This window comes from Apostichopus japonicus, chromosome 11 (assembly GCF_037975245.1).
Source record: "Apostichopus japonicus isolate 1M-3 chromosome 11, ASM3797524v1, whole genome shotgun sequence".
NCBI lineage: Eukaryota > Metazoa > Echinodermata > Holothuroidea > Aspidochirotida > Stichopodidae > Apostichopus > Apostichopus japonicus.
The window spans coordinates 4,041,930-4,060,666 of record NC_092571.1 but is presented as its reverse complement, the minus strand read 5'-3'; the positions used below and the strand labels follow the sequence as shown (position 1 = coordinate 4,060,666).

Sequence of the window (18,737 nt, the reverse complement as noted above, 5' to 3'; positions counted from 1 at the left end):
GAAGCCAGGTTTTACAGATCGCGAGACATCAATTACGAACGTATGTGGTAACTTCAATTTTAATATAACAACACGCTCGCAAATTTAGACCCAAATTTCTACGTCAGCGGTTATGATTATATTCATTGCGAAATTGAGCTTTTGTGTGACGAATTGTACTTACATTAGTACTTAGAAACCAGTAATTGTGTGTGAATATGAGAGATTTGGCCATGCAAATGTTTATATTGATAATGGGTCAGTCATGATACAAGTACATAGAAGGCATGTAACGGGCCTAGATTACTTTGGTTAGTGTACCATTACATGTAAAAAATAATAAAGAGGTGTGATGATTGGTTAGTAAACGTTTAGCTGAACCCTCGAATGAAGTTATGAAATATCTGCGTCCAATATGAGTTAAGATAAATCGTTAGTTAACACTAACTGCCAGTTCTGTACATATAATGTTCTGGACGTAATAGTACTATAAACGTCATATCAACAGTTGAATACATGAAGAGAGAAATTTGTTTTAACAGTTGTGTGTGGCACCAGTTCTTTAACCGTTGTCTGCATGTACACTTATTCCTACATGTTATTTCTGACCTATTTGTGTCAATCATAGGTTCCAACAGTTTGTTATGGCGGTGTTATAGTTAGATGATGTACCAGGAGTCCCTTCGCAGGGAACATATGCAACACATGGTGTTCGTCAAAGGTTTGTGAGCGACTAACTGTGTACTGTACAACTGAAAGAACAGAAACTTCACATGAGGTAAGCTAGATGGTCCAATAACAGGAATGATTACACTTCGTAGTGACAGTAAATATCATAGTAATTTCTTTGTTAGTTTCTCAACAACTTAATCATCACGTAACAGGAAACAGAAAGAACGACTTTTGTTTTCATTTCTAGTCTACGTCCATAGATGTGAAACCTCGCTGACTTCGGATCCGAGTTTTTACCGACTTGGTATCAATTTTGGATTTGCACAGGGGTACCCCACCTACAATTCTGAAGGTATGACATTGGAGCGGTTGGGACACTGTTATTAACTGGAGTAAAAGCCAGCTGAAATGGGGAAGGCGCCCCAGTTTAACTCAAGGGAAAAGGTTAGGGGTAGTTCGCGGAAGCTGTCAAATTTCATGTATTTCTTGTACTTTACTAAAGCGCATTTCAACACACGCACACAAATACTGGAGTGTAAGTTCATCACATTCAGATGTCGTATGCTGAGCTCCATTATTGATAGTCTCAGTTTTGTCGTCGTTTAATCCTTTACCAGCCTATCCCTTTCATCTTACCCCTCTCTCTCTATTCTGTCTAAATTTGCTATTTTCCATTATTCTATTGTACAATTAAGCTGTATGTCCATCTGTCCCTTCTATATGTAACCATAGTCTGTTCTTGAGAGAATAACAAATATAGTCACTTAACGAGAATTGTCATGTAGTCATATTACACGAATTTGCAATGTCTTTTCCAATAATTAAGCAATTCCATGCAATAAATAGAGCAAAAGCAAAGGGAATATATGCCATAAAAGTCTGATTAGGCAAAAACATATTATTAACCACATGCAAAAAACAAAGCCGAAATCCAGGCAAGATTTGTTTACTTTTAACTCAACTGTTTGAAAGGAAATTTGATAAGGTAATATACTGAACTAAATTGCTTTGCACGTCCGAAGGGGCGACAATGTATTTCCGTGAAATATGCTGATATTAGAATACAGGAAAAAAGAAATTTGTTTAAATAGCTGTGTATGACACCAATTCTTTAACCCTTGTCTGCATGTACAATTATTACCGCATGCTATTTCTGACCTCTTTTTATCAGCCATATGCTCCAACAGTTTGTTAGGGGGGTGTTAGTTAGATGATGTGTCAGGAGTCCCTTCAAAGGGAACAGATGCGCAGACGGTGTTCATCAAAGGTTTGTGAGCGACTAATTGTGTACTGTACAAGTGAAGAGAACAGAAACTTTACATGAAGTTACCTTAATGGTTCAATAGCAGGAATGATTACACCCCGTAGTGACATAAAATATCACGGTTTCTTTCTTCTCATATCATAAGCAACTTAATCATCACGATTATAATCGTACCGGGCACGTCACACATGTATTTCCTTTGTCTTCGACGCTGAGACACGTTTATAATCTATACGTAACTTTGTAAAAGTAAAGCAAACAATCGTGACAGCTAATCAATCATTTCAAAGTAGCTATGTCGCTTTTGTTGCACTTGAGCGGTTTTGTGTTTGATTATGTTTTATTGTCTCCGGTAATAATATTAGAGCTAGTTTAATCACAAAATAGCAAAACAAGATACAGTAGGGGAAAGGTCCAAACTTGCAATTTTAAGTACCAAACATATTTTAAAGCGAGAATCAGTAGCAAGAGCGTTGGTCATGGGCAAGGGCGTAGGAACCGGGGGGGGGGGGGGGCTGGGGGGCGCCAGCCCCCCAGTGAAAAATGTGGAGGGGCGGAAGTATCATTCCGCCCCCCCGCTTCGCAAGTCAGAAAACCCCTTTTTCATTTCCAAATGAGAAAAAATCTCATTTGGAGCACCAAATTGCATCTAAGGCCAGGTGAAAATACAAAATTAAGTTTACAAAATGGAGTGGATGTTGAAGTGTGCTATATTGCACCAAATTGCATCTGAGGCCACCTAGAAATGCAAAAAAATTCCAAAGGGGAGGGGGACACCCCTCCCCTTAGACCCCTCCCCCAGGCCGGCCATCAGTCTTCAGCCCCCCCACTCAAAAGTACCTTCCTACGCCACTGGTCATGGGTATATCTACCAAGCTTTAAAAGTCACAATATATTAAAAAATTAAAAACAGACCAGAACAAAATACAGTCAGGACGATCTAACATACCACGTAGTTCCTATTATATCTAAGTTAACGTAAATAGGCACGACAGTAATACCAATATACGTGCGTGGCTTCAGTTATTCCGCCATATCAGAATTGAAGATAAAAAGCTCCATGAATCGAAGAAGTTACACCAACGTTGTGTTTCAAAACAAAACAATAAACTATAAACTTATGTTAAATGTTATGACTTGTTTTCATGATTTTTTTCTAGATATGTTATTCCAATACAGAATACGTTCATTTTTTTGTTACGTTATCATATACACAAACCTTAAGCTGGATTCATGAAAATTTCTAAAATTTTAAAAGAAAGAAACATTAAGTACCCCCTCCCCCACCAAAAAATAATAATTATCATCATAAAGGAGCGTTAGTAAGGTTACTCGATCGATCGTAGGTATCTCTATCAAACAGGATTTTAAAGTCACAATTTAGTCTATAATAAACAAGGCACTTACAAAATATACGCACTAAAACTTAATCCTCAGGTTTGTTTTTATTATGACTGTCGCAAATTGACTTAACACGGGTAATAGTTAGAAGCTGCCAACATGGTTCAAGTTATTTCACCACATAAGAAGATTTTGCACCAACGGTATGGTACAACACGAAACGTCGACGACAAATATAAAACGTTGCTAAAGTTTTATTTCTTTATTATGTGTTTTAATAGATATTTCATTTTATTGCAGTGCATAATATGTATGTCTATACATTGCCCTTACGCACGAACTTTAAACCGGATTCTTGAAAACGATTTTAACCTTATTTGTTCTTAAAAAAGAGAAGGAGACTTATGAATTACCAATTGAAATAAGGTTAAGGAAACATACATTGTTTGCATGATATTTTAACTGGGATTTTGCAATATTAACTCTCTCCTTATTCACCGTTACAAAATACATGTAAAAAAAGATAATAAAAGCAATGCCGAATGAACCGACCCGAGAGTAGCATTTAGTCATTAAAATACGCGATTATCCTGCTACCCTGTCCCGTGTAAACCTCATTGGATATTCTGATTAAGAACAGTTCAATAATTGTTCAAGGGCACGATTGATGCCAGAGAGGATCCGCGGTTTTGAAAGGAGAGAAGCCAACTTGCATCGAGTCGTTGAACTCTAAATAAAATTGAATATCAGCTGTGGATATCGGCATGCTAGGGCATATTCACGCTATAAATGAGGTCCATAGTTAGATCTACACGTGTTTGTTGTACATATAACTATTGAAATGTTTTATCTGTGGATAAAAGTGAGGAATGTTCACCCCACGCATCCCAGCTACTGAATGCCATCGTATTGTAAATATCTACATTAAGACGATCAGCCATTTATGCCCGATAATGGTTTCAAAATTTGCGACTCCAAACTATATAGTACACAATAACGAGGATATTATATAATCCATATGATGCCGCCGATGGTTTGGTTCGTCAAGGTACAAGCAAGTTCCATATCATAACTGTTTAGATTTGAGCTACAAGATGTGTTAAGTAAACATAGTATTTTAATCCTCCGCCTCTTTGCATCTAATCTTCCCATCATTTTTTTGTCCAAGCTAATCACCCTCGACACACATATAGTGTAAAGGAAAATGCAATGGTGACGGATTTAGGTTTAAGAAATTGCTGCAATAGCCTTGAAAGCTTTGCACATGCGTGTTGAAACTTCGCTTTTGTGTTTTTCGGGTTTTGGGGAAGGAGCGCGTGGGTGGGGGGGGGGTGCAAGTTCTTCCAAACAATCACGGGTGTATAATATAAATGATTTGATGTTACTTTTGCGGGATAGGGTACATCCGAGTAAGCAGGTTCTGTCGGTGGTGAAAAGGGACTTGCGGCTTCAAATTGAGGCGGATTTGTATGGTTTGTCGAGACGTGATTTCTCGGGCCGTTGTTATTTAGGGAGCTGAAGGGCCTACATGCTAGCTACCCACTCCTTTACAACTTGAAGTTTGTTTAGGTGTTGAGTTGGAAATGGGAGATGGTTGTTGCTAGGATTTTAGTTTCTGTGGGGATCAGGTTCAGCTTGTACCGCTGTTTTGGCTGTGACGTTTTGGATTCTGCTAGTGGGCGGGTCGCCCTCTAATTAAAATTTACATTTAACAACACACAAAAACAGCGAACTGATATTATATATGTATTTGTTAATATGTTAAGCTTGAAGTACAATTTAATTTTGTTGAACAAAATGAATCACATTACACGGATAATTTAATAAACTCAACGATACGTATTATTAAAAAAAGAACTGACGAGTTGATGTATAGCAAACACTGGAAAATGATTTCCTCATTGTGGAAATGTAACCTTCTAAAGTTAGACGTTCGATGAAACAGAAAGCAGGAACCATAGACAGGTCAGCCACATCGTTAAGGTACCTACTGTACTGTCAGTTACAATATTCGTCAGCCGTAGGTTAAGAAAGATATTGTCAGCAAAGATAAAATAATGGTGAAACACTTCCTCTTTCGCATTCTCTTAACATCAGGGTCCATGTGGATTTAACATTACTAAAATATTCTACAAGGATTTGTTATGAAAAAATGAACAGCGTGACATCAAACTGATTGCAATATTTTAGAAACATCATACTTTGGTTTTTTAAAGTGTGAGTATGATGTGGAGATGTTCAAAAATATGTTTGGGTTTACAATATTTGCACGAAATTAATATTCGACTTCAAAGACAAAAAAAAACAAGTTATATGAAAGTTACTTTTTTTACTCATTATTGTTAAAAAGAAATTCCCTCTTTTTTTAAACATTATTATAGATTTAATAAAAATCTATTAACAGTCCTCTCTTCGTTTGATATCAAACAATACAATGTTTACACAAAATTAACACAAGTTGTTGTTGAAGGAAATATAGTGTAAATGATACATGTGATCTTATCAAGATTCCGTTCTTTCTTAAACGACAAAACGGATGATTCAACCGAAACAGTCTTAAAGAATGATTTTTACAGGAAAACGCTATTGTCTTTTCTAGCGATGATAGCACTACATGGAATATATTTTCAGTCACCGCTATAATCATTAGCCCCACATTCCACGTCGAGAGCAAAATATTGTACCTCGTCCGCTTCAACGTGGTCATAGTCGTCTTCGGTATCCTGTGATAGGTATGAATTTAATTTTTTTGAATAATGCCATGTAAACACCGTAACATCTCACAGTGTTTGTTTATCTAAATATGTAATATTTCTAATCAAATGCGTAACAGCTAGGCGTGATAGATAAGTACTGAGGGTAAGCTTCTCTTTTTGTATTTCGTTATTGAACTACAAAACACATACAAATACACTAAAAACTTCAATCGAGGGAATAGGGTAATTACACTCCCAGGATTGGGAGTTAAAGAGCCAGTGTGCTTTTAATGAGAACAACTGTGAACAATTACTCATCTATTTGAGTAAACAACAGTTACATCGCTTCAATCGCGGCTATCGGATTGAGCGTGTAAACTGATAACTAACAAGTCAGTAAAGACTATCATGACCTCACAGTACAGCAGTTTTTATTACATGACCTCAAAGCTGTATCTGTCGATTACATAATAATATTTCATATCCTTTCTGCTTCACTTCAACTTTTCCGTTCACGATAAGTTTCAACATGTTTCCAAGAAACTAACTTCGGAATTTCCTCTCTTTAAGGAGCTGCTTTGCTCTGGTTATTAATGTCCGTTGCAGTAATTTCCGCTTATTGCTTTAAGCTGAATATGTTAGAACTTAAAAACAAGGGAAATTCAGTGATTCCAACAATTTTAAACTAACAAACAATAAATTCGTTTCTCATGCACTGTATATATATAGTTTATATTCAGTAGGAAACTAGCCAGGCAAAATGCTCACATGATCATATTATGTTTGTTTTTTTTAATTAGGCCACGTGGTATCGGCCATGGCTGCTGGAACAAATTCCTTAAGGAAGTGGCCTGCCTTTGGTTTCTAGCCAATCGCACGTATGCCTGGTTGCTAGCTCTAGGTTCAGTTATTACTATGCTACTTTATAATTATTAATTGCGGCAAATATCGATTAAACTATTTTTGTTTTTAAATCAAGAAAGGGAATCAATATACAAATGAATCGTCAAATCGACGTATAACCTCACATAACAGTAGCTCAAAGACATGGCAAGTTCTAAAAGTAATATTCCGGGCAGATGAAGATTAGCAACTCCTCGATAAGATGTCCTACCGAGGTACTAACCCCTACCGCCAACATTTGGACTAGTCCAATACCATTTCAAATTCGTATTAATAAATTACTATATTGCACAGAACAAATTAATTCTCCATCTGCTGCGAATGGGAGTAAACTAATCATATTACTTAGTATAACAATTCGAAGGGACAAAGAAATGTGTTAATGTACTATCTATGAATTGTTGCAGGAACAGTATCATACGTTTTGTCCCTACTTCTAACCTTTTTTGTAAAGACTTTGAAAGCAAATGACAATTTGCAATCAGCAGATTTTGCATTTAGCAATATCTTTTCAATAAAAAAACTGGAACATTTAGACAAAAAGGTTTATTAACGCAGTTAACCATATAACTTCTCTCTCGCTTAGTTTGTTTTCTGTTTGTCTATGGATATCTTGGAGAAAGAACGGTTTCTATATTTCAAATTTCAAAACTCATGGACAGCCTAAAATGTCTTGCTTTTCACCAATCATTGTTATGAATGAAGTATGGATTGAAATAAAATGATTCTAAGATTATGTCAAAGAGAAACAAAATTGATTGCATCCTTACCTGTCCTATTTCATGAAAGGAAGAGCGAGTAAGGATTCGGCAAATCTCATGTACTGACGGTCGCTTCTCTTCCGACGCATCCCATGACTGAAGCATCTTACAGAATCTATCCCCCACCCAAAAAGCAAATAGGAAGAGTAAAGAAATGAAAACAAGGGCATTTATCTTGGCTGATATGGTCTCAGCCAAGGAAATCTATTTATTTTTTCTATGCTTAGAAACGTCTGTCAATAAAAGCAATGCTCGAATTGTAATGGTCTTCTAATATTTTTGGAACCCAGCTAAAACATATATACAGGCAATGAACATTAGGTTCCAATAAATGTATGCATATTTGAAGTATAACTCATGTGTAAATTGATTCATTGGGTGCAGTTGACCAAACAACTTTATTGACAAGTAACTATAACAGGGTTTCTAAACAGGCACTTTATTACCTGCGTAATGATTTGAAAGTGAAAATGAGAGGATTTAATCACGGAAATGAACACGGAATTAATTTTGCGACAAAGCAAACTACAAGCAGGAAAATTATATGCAACATTTTATTACGTCTAAAAGGTTTAGATGACTATTTCATTCATCATAACTACTAAGCAATTGAAAGAACGATAAAGTAAACATCTTTGTATTGAAACATATACATTTTCAAAACAAGGGACGCCCGACATACATACTTTTCTAAACAATCATGTTGAGTAAACTAAGCGTTTGAGCGCATCTGCCTTAGACTTACATATAAAAACTTAAGCTAACAGATTTGCAGGCGACAAGCCTATGTTATTATCATTTATAGCAATGCACTGCAGGTCACATTTGACAAAGTCTGTCAATGTTGTTAGTCATTTTTATTCTCAATACACAGGTATCTGCAACGAGGTATTGAAAACCTCCTTCAATTTATTTTCACGATGGTATTCTGTACTCACATCCCACCAGGACAGGCAAACGGTTTGTCCAAGAAAACTCCCGATCTGATCTTCTTTTCAATTTCGTCACATGTGCTTCCTGCATTTGGTATATCTCCTGCAGCAGAAATCATATCTAATATATTCAGACGCACACTGTATACAATTGAAAGGAATCATATAAGATCGCAGTCTTTACTACTAATATTAACATTGTATTACGATGGTCACTTTTATCACAGCTAGCATATAATGGATTGATTAAGCCAACTGTAAATATTATATTATATTGAAAAACGCTCACCGAAAGAAAATATTTCCCAAAGGACAACAGCAAGGTTCCACACATCAGATTGAGCTGAATACTGTCGACAAAATATGGTTTCCGGAGCAAGCCATGCAACCGGAGGATTTGGCTGGTAATGCGGAAAAACACTAAGTCAATAATGATTAACTTGAATGCGTAAAAGAAAAACGAACTATACCCGATACATGAAACAAAATTTGCATGACTTTACATATATATATATATATATAGATATAGATATATATAATGTATAGGAAAACGTAATGAGAAGGAAAATCCAGAATTGTGAAAACACAGCCTCCACCGGGATTCGAGCCCAGGCTTACCGCTTTGTACGCGGACACCCCAAGCAACTAGGCTATGGACGCTGATGGTATGTTCAAAGGTTCGAAACCGGTAAGGAAGGTCGTAATTTCACTCTAGGCGATTGACACCTGTATCGAACAATACTAGGTCTATCTTTTTGTGACATATTTTGCCTTACTCTAGAGATCAAACATGATGCTAACCAACTCGAAAATCATTTGTGATTCCTAAAGCCGGATCTCGAAAGAGATACTTTGAACTGACTTTATGTTAATGCAATGGAGGTAAACGAAAAAGGCAAATGAATATATATAACTGAAAATCGTAATGAGTTGGAAAATCCAGAACAGTGAAAAACTTTCAGCCTCCACCGGGATTCGAACCACGGGCCTTCCGCTCTGTACGCGGGCACCCTAACCACTAGGCTATGGACGGTGATTGTATGTCCAGAGGTTCGAAACCGGTAGGGAAGATCGTAATTCCACTGTAGGCGTTTGTCACCTGTATCGAACAATACTAGTTCTGTTTTTGGTGACATATTTTGCCTTACTCTAGAGACCAAACATGATGCTAACCAACTCGAAATCATTTGTGTTTCCTAAAACCGGATCTCGAAAGAAATGGATGGATGGATGGATGGATGGATGGATGGATGGATGGATGGATGGATGGATGGATGGATGGATGGATGGATGGATGGACTGATGGATGGATGGATGGATGGATGGATGGATGGATGGATGGATGGATGGATGGATGGATGGATGGATGGATGGATGGATGGATGGATGGATGGATGGATGGATGGATGGATGGATGGATGGATGGATGGATGGATGGATGGATGGATGGATGGATGGATGGATGGATGGATGGATGGATGGATGGATGGATGGATGGATGGATGGATGGATGGATGGATGGATGGATGGATGGATGGATGGATGGATGGATGGATGGATGGATGGATGGATGGATGGATGGATGGATGGATGGATGGATGGATGGATGGATGGATGGATGGATGGATGGATGGATGGATGGATGGATGGATGGATGGATGGATGGATGGATGGATGGATGGATGGATGGATGGATGGATGGATGGATGGATGGATAAAAATATATAATATATATCAAAATATAATTAATATATAATTAAAAATATACATATATTTGAAAAATGTAAATAATATATCTATTTATGTGTATATCCATGATACACAAATGATTTTTACGCATCATGAATTCATCTTTAGAGTAAGGCAAAATATGTCACCTAAACAGAACTAGCATTGTTCAATACAGGTAGCAAACACCTACAGTAGAATGACGACCTTCCTTACTGGTTTCGAATTTTGAACACACAATCAGTGTCACTGACCTTCTTGGTTAAGGTGGTCCGCATATAGAACGGGGTATCTATCTATATCTCTATACTGTGTCACTGATTTTAATACACATTAAATACCGAGAAGGGAAATATCGAAAAGGGAGGCTGTCTTCAATTTGTCTGATAAAAGTGATGTATATTAATTTTGTATACGACACTTACACAATGGAGATCCCTACACCTAGATCCTTTCGTATCACCACGAATCCCCTTACCAGTTACTTTTTATAAATAATATTTTGTCATATGGTCATGATCATATGGTTGCATCTCGATGGAACCAGGGATTGAGGTTTAGAGGGTTTCAAGTTGTTTTGGTTTCCGTGCCCAGGCCTTGATTTGGTTTCCTTTTCTTACACAAAAGTGTTAAAATACAATTGCCCTTGTTAGGCTAGTATGTACGTAATGCTTTTACTTTTACATTTACAGAATGAACAATCATAACGTTTACATCAAATGTTGTCCTGGATTTATAAGTGAACTGCACTATAAAGTTGATTAAATATTGTTTTGAATGTCTTCTTGCCATTGAAAACGAAGTGCCTTACAGATGTACTGACAAAAGCCGTTCGTAAGATATTCAGTACTTTAAGGGATTCAATAAGACTTTTACATGATTTTAATATATATAAGAGCGAAACTGTACTAAATACCTTTTCCAGCAGATGATCGATTCTCTTCTTTGTTAATTTCTCTGGCCAGAAATCATATACTTTGCAATTTCCAGTTTCGGTTAAAAGTATTTTCCCAGTCGTTAACTCAGGATGCCGATACTGTTACATTAAAAAGAAAGTGAAAATTATACTTTAATTACTTACTGGTTGAACGCGAAACGTTACACTTTGAGAGAAATCAGGGCAGAACAACTTAAGTATACGTTTAGAACAACGTACGTTTGAATACGCTTGATCATCCTGTTTGCGATTATTGTTGTTTAAAGTATATTTATGAACCATCTTTGTAAAAACTGTTTGACTCGTACAATGCATGGAGTAACCCACCGTATAATTCGTAGACCGGGCGTAAGTGGAAAATCAAAGAGGGTGGGTGGGATTTGGGGAGGGGATGGGAAGCTGGACTCACACTTCGAAGGACAGTGGGACATTTGACATTGAAAAAGCAACCGGGGAAATCCCCTCAAAACTGTCCGGACGAAACAGGTCATCCATGTATTCTGTTGCGCTCCTTTTTATATTTGAATGTTTTGCAAAGACTTTTAAATTATTGTTTCGACTAATTTGTGACATGTGTCGTCGTCTCTGGTCTATTTTGTTTAAATTCATTTTTATAAACCGAAGTAACATGTGATATCTTCAGTATCTTATCTTTTGTTTATTTGTCTAGTATGTTGCCACCCATCAGATTATGGAAAACTACACTCAACATATAAGTCTCAGCTTGTCTTGCAAATCAAACTCCGTGTTTCCCAATGAAATGCAAAAACGTATAAAAACTTCTTTTTTTATAACAGTCTTGTAATATCAGTCCACGCAATTTTGAAATTATTGACAATGCCGAATGAGATAAAGTTGCATTGAAATAGACTGCCACGCAATATGGGTATTCCGTTCATTATATGTGTTGTGATGATGTTGTGTGTATTTAATGTAGCATAGTAAAATGTCATAATCTTCGTTTGTGATCAACAAAATTAAACTAGATATATTAAACCACTTACGTCTTTTTCTGTTAAAAAGGCCAAAGCATATGCTATTTCCGATGCACTCTTAGTCAAATATTTCACATCAACAGACCAAGTCGAATTATATTCATTGGCTCGAGAAATCCCAGCTTGTTGACTATTACGAAGCAAAAAGTCTCTAAGAGTGCCATTCGGGCAGAATTCTTGATATATAGTGTGTGGAACTGCGGATACAAGTCAGCAACATATGTTACATATAAATTGTCTTGAAACGCGAACTTGAAAATGCATTTGTAGTTGCAGTATAGAGATATCTTTAGATCGTAATATGAAGAATTAAACAAATCATAACTCAACTAGGGTTAAAGTGATTTAATCATCAGTTTTTGAATGAGGCAATAGTTTGTTCTTTTAAAGAAAGTCAATGGCTCGAAAGGAAACGATGTAATTCATTAATCACTATCATAAGTTAAACCTTTAAGATTTTATATCTTTCAAAATACAAGTCATCAACACACATATCATATATGTAAGAGCTTATTGTACTCATGACACAGCAAATGAATAAGATACACGTTTACAGCTCCAGTAAGGTCAATCTATTAGTAGTACTCTGACGAGTTAGCAAGTATCACCTAAGTGACAGTTATTATTGTCACTTTCATTGTTGACTGTGGAGTAAATTAGCAACGTAAGCTAAGATCAGAGTATCAATTGTCAAGAGCAGACCATATGTGAATATATGGTCAACTGAGTCATCAATACCAACTACAAAGTCCACGTATTCATTTCAATTTCGTTGTAAAATACTCAATCTCGAACTGGAACACTATTGTCCATAATCTCTTTGAATAGTCCAACAGTCCAGACACGATTATTATTCCGGCATCGTGACAATCATGTACAATAACAAGCTGAACTATGATGGTGTTTCAACAACAGGTTATTTCGTATGTAAAATTCTTTTGCAGTAAATATTCTACAATGTGATCGTCATCAACATGATATAAAACTTAGTGACTGTAATTATTGTATTTCATCTTTAACTCGAAAAACCCAGAAAGTGACTGAACATAACGATGTTAAATTATAAAGTGGTGACATCTTACCAATTGACAAATACAGACTGAGACAATATGATATTAGAATAAAGGATGTTTTTCCATATATCCCTGCATACATCCTAAAGCAGTTTTTAGGTTAACGTGCGCAACGATATACAGCATTTTTCTCCAGAACGCACTGGATGAAAAAAGTCATGATATTTCTATATTTGTTTTCAACACGTACTTTCAACAACTGCGATATGTAACGTAGTTACCAAATGCACATGGTCGCTCAGCAGTGTCAAACTGTGCGCTAGGTCTCTGAAGGTGTAAAGATCTTGCACCTGTGCAAAATCTGTAGGACGGGAGAGAGAGATGAATTAGTATTCAAGAAATGTTTATTGGTAATATGGTATTAGTTTGTTATATGTACTGACATTATTCACACTTATTGTTGTAGAACATGAGCTTCAATTGGAAGGGTTAACATGTGTAGACAAGGGCAGGGGACAGGGCTATTCACCCCTTCCAGCGAGTGGGTCATATTGTCGTCTAACACATGAAAAGAACTCCATTTGAGGGAATCGATTAAATGAACAGTAAATGTTGTGATTTTGGCTAATTTTCAAAGTCTGGCGGAGGGAAACATGTCTTACCTTATACCACTTAACCTATAAGAAATATGCGGATTGTTAAATAAAATTGGATAGACGTCGGAAGCGGAACGAGGAGATTGGTGTCTTTATTATCATATTACGTGCCTAAGATTTAATAGAGAGTGTCCCTCTACACTCGTTATTGGTTAACAGCTGTCTAGAAGTTTATTCCCTAGACATCGATGATGTTGTTCAGATTACTAATTAGACAACTGGCCAAACTTATCTTGCGTGTCACAACTAAAACATGAGAAACAACATTTCTAGAACACATCACCACAAACTATAAGTTATGATTTTTTTTTAGATTAAACATGCAGCAATGTAAAAGCTACTTCATGCACATTTCTCAAATTAATTGACAAAAAACAATATGTTACTCGATGTATAATAATTTACCTGATATGGTTTTTGCGATGATATTTAAACCATTATAAGGTTGTTTAGAAAGGGTTGCCTTGTAGTACCTAAACATTCCTCTGCTTGGTAATTCACATACCAGTTGTACATCTTCCGGACTAAACGTAGGGAGACTCGGCGTGGAATCAGCTTCCACTTGATGTACAATTCCTTGAATTTGAACTAATTTAAGAACAAATGATAATATATAATGTCCGGAACAAAGATGGAGGACTTCACATGAATAAACCGGCAACTTTAAGCTAGTCATTGATTTATGTATAATGTGTTCAACATTTTAAAATGCTTACCTTGAGTAATGGTCTGCTGTCCATATGCGTGGTTTCTTGATCTCCTCCTACAGTGATGGTATATTTAATAAACGACTAAAAACATCAATTTGTGCTGACATAATTTGAAGTTGATATTGGTTTACATAGTATCGAAGGTCAAAAGTCTTAAGTGAAATGTTATAACTTTTAAATTATGTAATATTTGAAACGAATGTAGTGCTTGTTCGGTGTGATTACATAATATCATTGAAATGCGTGTTTCTTACAGCTCTTTTCAACTATAGGTTGTTTGTTCCTGGTCAGTTGTGAAAAATATCACTTCTCAAACTTGTTTGTTTGTAGAATTCATCCCAACAATTGATCACCGTGCATCGAGTAATAAAACACAGAATACGTAGGTACCCCTGCAAAAATGTCTGAAATGATGGGAATTACAGGCACCTACAGTGATGGTACATATAATGAACGCCATTAAACAACATACAGGCTGCTACAGTGATGGTACATATACTAAACGCCATCAAACAACAGGCAGGCTCCTACAGTGATGGTACATCCAATAAACGCCATCAAGAAAGAACATAAGTAACACGTAATGTAAAGTATTTTATGTCTAGTGTTCTGTCTTACAAATAGAGAGACAAATGAAAGCACATAAGTAACACATAATGTGAGTTATTAAATGTATAGTGTTCTATCTTATTAATAGACTAACAAACAAAAGAACATAAATAACTCATAATGTGAGTCATTAGATGTATATTGTTTTATCCTGCAACGTGAAAATCATAAAGATCAGGGTTCGGTCCAAAGTATTGAAACGGAAATGTATATCAACAACGTAGCACAATATGAAGTTTCAACGGACATGCTTTTAACACGGTAGTGTTTACAGACTAACGCCAAACGCAATTCTCCAATAAAATGATATACTATAAAATCGTAAGTATGTTGAATGTTAACGAGGCTTGTGCGTGTAACTGGTCAGTATTGACATCAAATATTTGTTTTTAAATAAGTATTCGTTTTGCAACTTTCGTCTCAATCATATATGATCGTGCATCGAATAATAAATCACAAATTGCAATAATTAGTTAATGTACACAAGGTTTGTATGGAGAATATATTGGTTGAAATACTCACTGATTCTCAACGTCAAAACGTGACTCTGCAGCAAAAATGGAAAGAGATTACTGACCAGTAAAAATCGAGCGCTATGATTATCTAATCTATAATATTTAATGCATCTCTTCATCGGTTTCTTGGAGTCAATCATATATTACGACTTCAGTATCATGTGATATTTGTCACGTAGCACATACAAATAAGAAGCGTAAATGTTTGAACTTACTAATTTTATGACGATAGTAACCAAAGATGCATGCGAAAGACATCGTGAAGGAAGCTGCACATGTTACTATGATTAAGAGCAACTTCGTCACACCGGATATATTTCGGTCTTTGTCCTGCCGCATGGGAACTGTAGGATAATTAATATTATCCTTCTCGGATGTATTTGTCCGGAAGCTACTGGTAGTACTATTGTGCTCAGTGTAATTTGTTTCGCAGTTCTTGCCACCTGTGGAGGAAGTACCAACACCAAGTGCAATATCACTCTAAAGTCATAACATATATTTGACAATATTGCTGGTTCAAATCTAAAAACCAATTCACCGACTGTTTTTTGTTAAAGTGTCAGTGGACCAGTGATAATGTTTCGATTTGTTTCCAACATAACACATATATAACAGTACAGTTTCAAGTTAACCAGTGGTCTACTTTGAGGGATAGTGCAAGTTAGTTGTACTTCTTGGTTGTTTTCAACGTATATCGTGTCATCATTGATGGAATTTGCTTGAATGAGGACTGCAGGAGTCACTGGCGATACAACAGAACATACTTAAAAGAACACTCTTTGACGTGTGAAATGAAGCACTAATATGTCAACTTTTTACTAGCTTTGATGTTTTCACTATAGAGTGGATTTATTAGATGTAACAAGTTACAATAACTTTTAAAGATTGCTTCTTAACCTTCTTCATATTATTATTAACAACGTTAATTTGTTTGGAAAGTTGTTTTCTACGTTAAACCAGTCAACATCAATTTTGAACATCGAAGCGGAATAAAGTCTGATTTGGAAATGTAACATGTTTCTGTACAGAAATTTAAGATGTGCAATAGATATTTACTCTAGCGAGCAATCTACAAAATGAAACGCAGTCCCAATGATAACCCCTCCCCAAATGAATGTCCCCGTTACCCGCCCAACACATCCATTTATTCTGTGTGTTGAGAAGTATATCAAACGGACACTTTTTGTCATGGGTTTTGTAGTCATAAATATACGATATCTACTCATAATCAATGTTATAAATATAGGACCGTCAGTCATTGAGCGCACTTCACGTGCACTTGTCACTATCATATGGAAATGTTGTTATTTTATTGGTAAAGCAGCTTCACATTTCTTTATACTAAATATTAACTTTGTATTTTATGTTGATTTTTTGTTGCTAAATACTAGTGGGACAATGATATATGTGTAACTTCAATGACGCGGCCCTTGTCCGTTATTTCGCAGGTAAGATTGACTGACAGCTCAGTTCTTTTCAAACAATCATAATTTGAAAAGCACGACTTTCCATAGCTTCAAGGCTGGTAGCCCACTAACATCCGAAGCACCATGTACTGTTAAGAATCTTGCTATTATGCATTAGACAAACAGGAAACGTATTTACATATTTATTACTGTTCATTACAGTTCTTAAAATTCCTTTCCTGTAACCACCAAACTGAGAATTGAATTGATATCCTGCCCTTAATGGAGTTAGCCAGAGATTGTCATATCAGGGACTTTAGAGTTATGAAATATTTAATATTTCTCACCAAATGCAAAGCATACGTGGTTGTGTTTTAAATCTTTGCGAAACAAAATCTCAAAGTACAAGTTTCAGAGTTTAATTTTTTACTAGTGAATTTTCGTAGCGTTTGTCTTGCCTGTATGGTTTGCTTAATTTCCTAATATACTCAGTAACTGTTCAAGCTGACATACAACTAACTTTAAACTTGATTACTTTTGTGCAAAACGCACATCATGAAACCAACGTTATGTAACTCAAACTTTAAAATATATTTTCGTCCAACTTACCTTCCACTTGTATCACGTATGGTATTTCTGTTCCATTTGTTCCTTTTCCTTTGCAAGTAAAGTTTCCTTCGTGACAAAGTGATACATTTTTAATACGGAGTGTGTTTTTCTCGTAAATTTCAACGGTGTCATTACATGGATATTTGATATAAACAAAGTTTTCTATTATAAGTTGTCCATTGTGTAACCATTTGCCAATCTCTCCATCAGACAGTGCACACGGAAGTTCAATGGATGATGAAGTAGGTACGTAGCACACATGTGTGCAGTTGTCCAATACGGTAATATTCGATGCAATTAGACTGTAACTATTCAGGAAAACGAGCATGAAAATTCTCCAAAGTCTAGTCGAGGATACAGTTAAAGTAGTAGTAATCTTTGCTGCCATTGCTTGTGAATCCTCCACAAATCAAGGGATACCTTACTGGTGTCAGACTCATGTATTGAATTGAGCAGACATTTGTCGCTGTCATCCCTGCTGTTGCTTCCTTGTCAGTCTTTCTCAGAATGAAGATGACTAAAGCGTGTGTAGTGTCGTTTCCATGTGGGTGTATGTAACGAAAGGGAATCCGTGCTTTCTCACTTTTGTGAAAAATACCCTATATAGGCTACACACCATGGCCACATTCGGAACACTGTTTTTTAACCCTTGGTAGTGTTTAAGGATCAACTGTCAACTAAAATTCACTTTTGTAACCTGCATGTGGCGAAAAGCGCCTTTAAACACAGCATATTAAGCACAATAGCATTGCCCGAGCACAATTTAGTACATCACAATCAGAGAACATGAGGCGCTCTGGCTGAATTAACTTTTGAGATACGTTAGTATAAGTAGTTATCCTGTCGGAACAATAGTAGTATAGAGTAAACACTTCAGACCCCTCCATTCTTTTTTTTCTCGAGGTGTGAAATTCTTTTGTCTTCAAGGGGAATCCCTGGGAATCCTGGGAATTCTGGGAATCCCTGGGAATACCTTTATGGTTTGGGCAGGGAACTTTTTGTTGCATGTTA

General features: G+C 36.2%; 1 protein-coding gene across 1 annotated transcript; it reads right to left on the bottom strand.

Moving 5' to 3' along the window:
- Positions 1–4,989: 4,989 nt before the first annotated feature.
- On the bottom strand, positions 4,990–18,517 carry LOC139976259 (uncharacterized). Its single transcript, XM_071984901.1, has 12 exons — positions 17,727–18,517; positions 15,927–16,154; positions 15,719–15,743; positions 14,594–14,640; positions 14,283–14,465; positions 13,472–13,582; positions 12,218–12,405; positions 11,193–11,312; positions 8,838–8,949; positions 8,555–8,651; positions 7,626–7,731; positions 4,990–5,979 (listed from the first exon to the last, which is right to left on the bottom strand). The coding sequence occupies exons 1-12, from the start codon at positions 18,112–18,114 to the stop codon at positions 5,884–5,886; spliced, it is 1,701 nt and encodes a 566-aa protein (XP_071841002.1). The 5' UTR covers positions 18,115–18,517; the 3' UTR covers positions 4,990–5,883.
- Between the last annotated feature and the right edge of the window lie 220 nt (positions 18,518–18,737).

Excerpts from the sequence above, each read along its gene's own strand:
- LOC139976259 (XM_071984901.1), bottom strand. The coding sequence starts at position 18,114 with ATGGCAGCAAAGATTACTACTACTTTAACTGTATCCTCGACTAGACTT. Across the intron at positions 12,406-13,471 it reads ACATATCGCAGTTGTTGAAA|TTCCACACACTATATATCAA; the intron begins GTACGTGTTGAA and ends TTGTATCCGCAG. Across the intron at positions 5,980-7,625 it reads CCTTTCATGAAATAGGACAG|GATACCGAAGACGACTATGA; the intron begins GTAAGGATGCAA and ends TACCTATCACAG.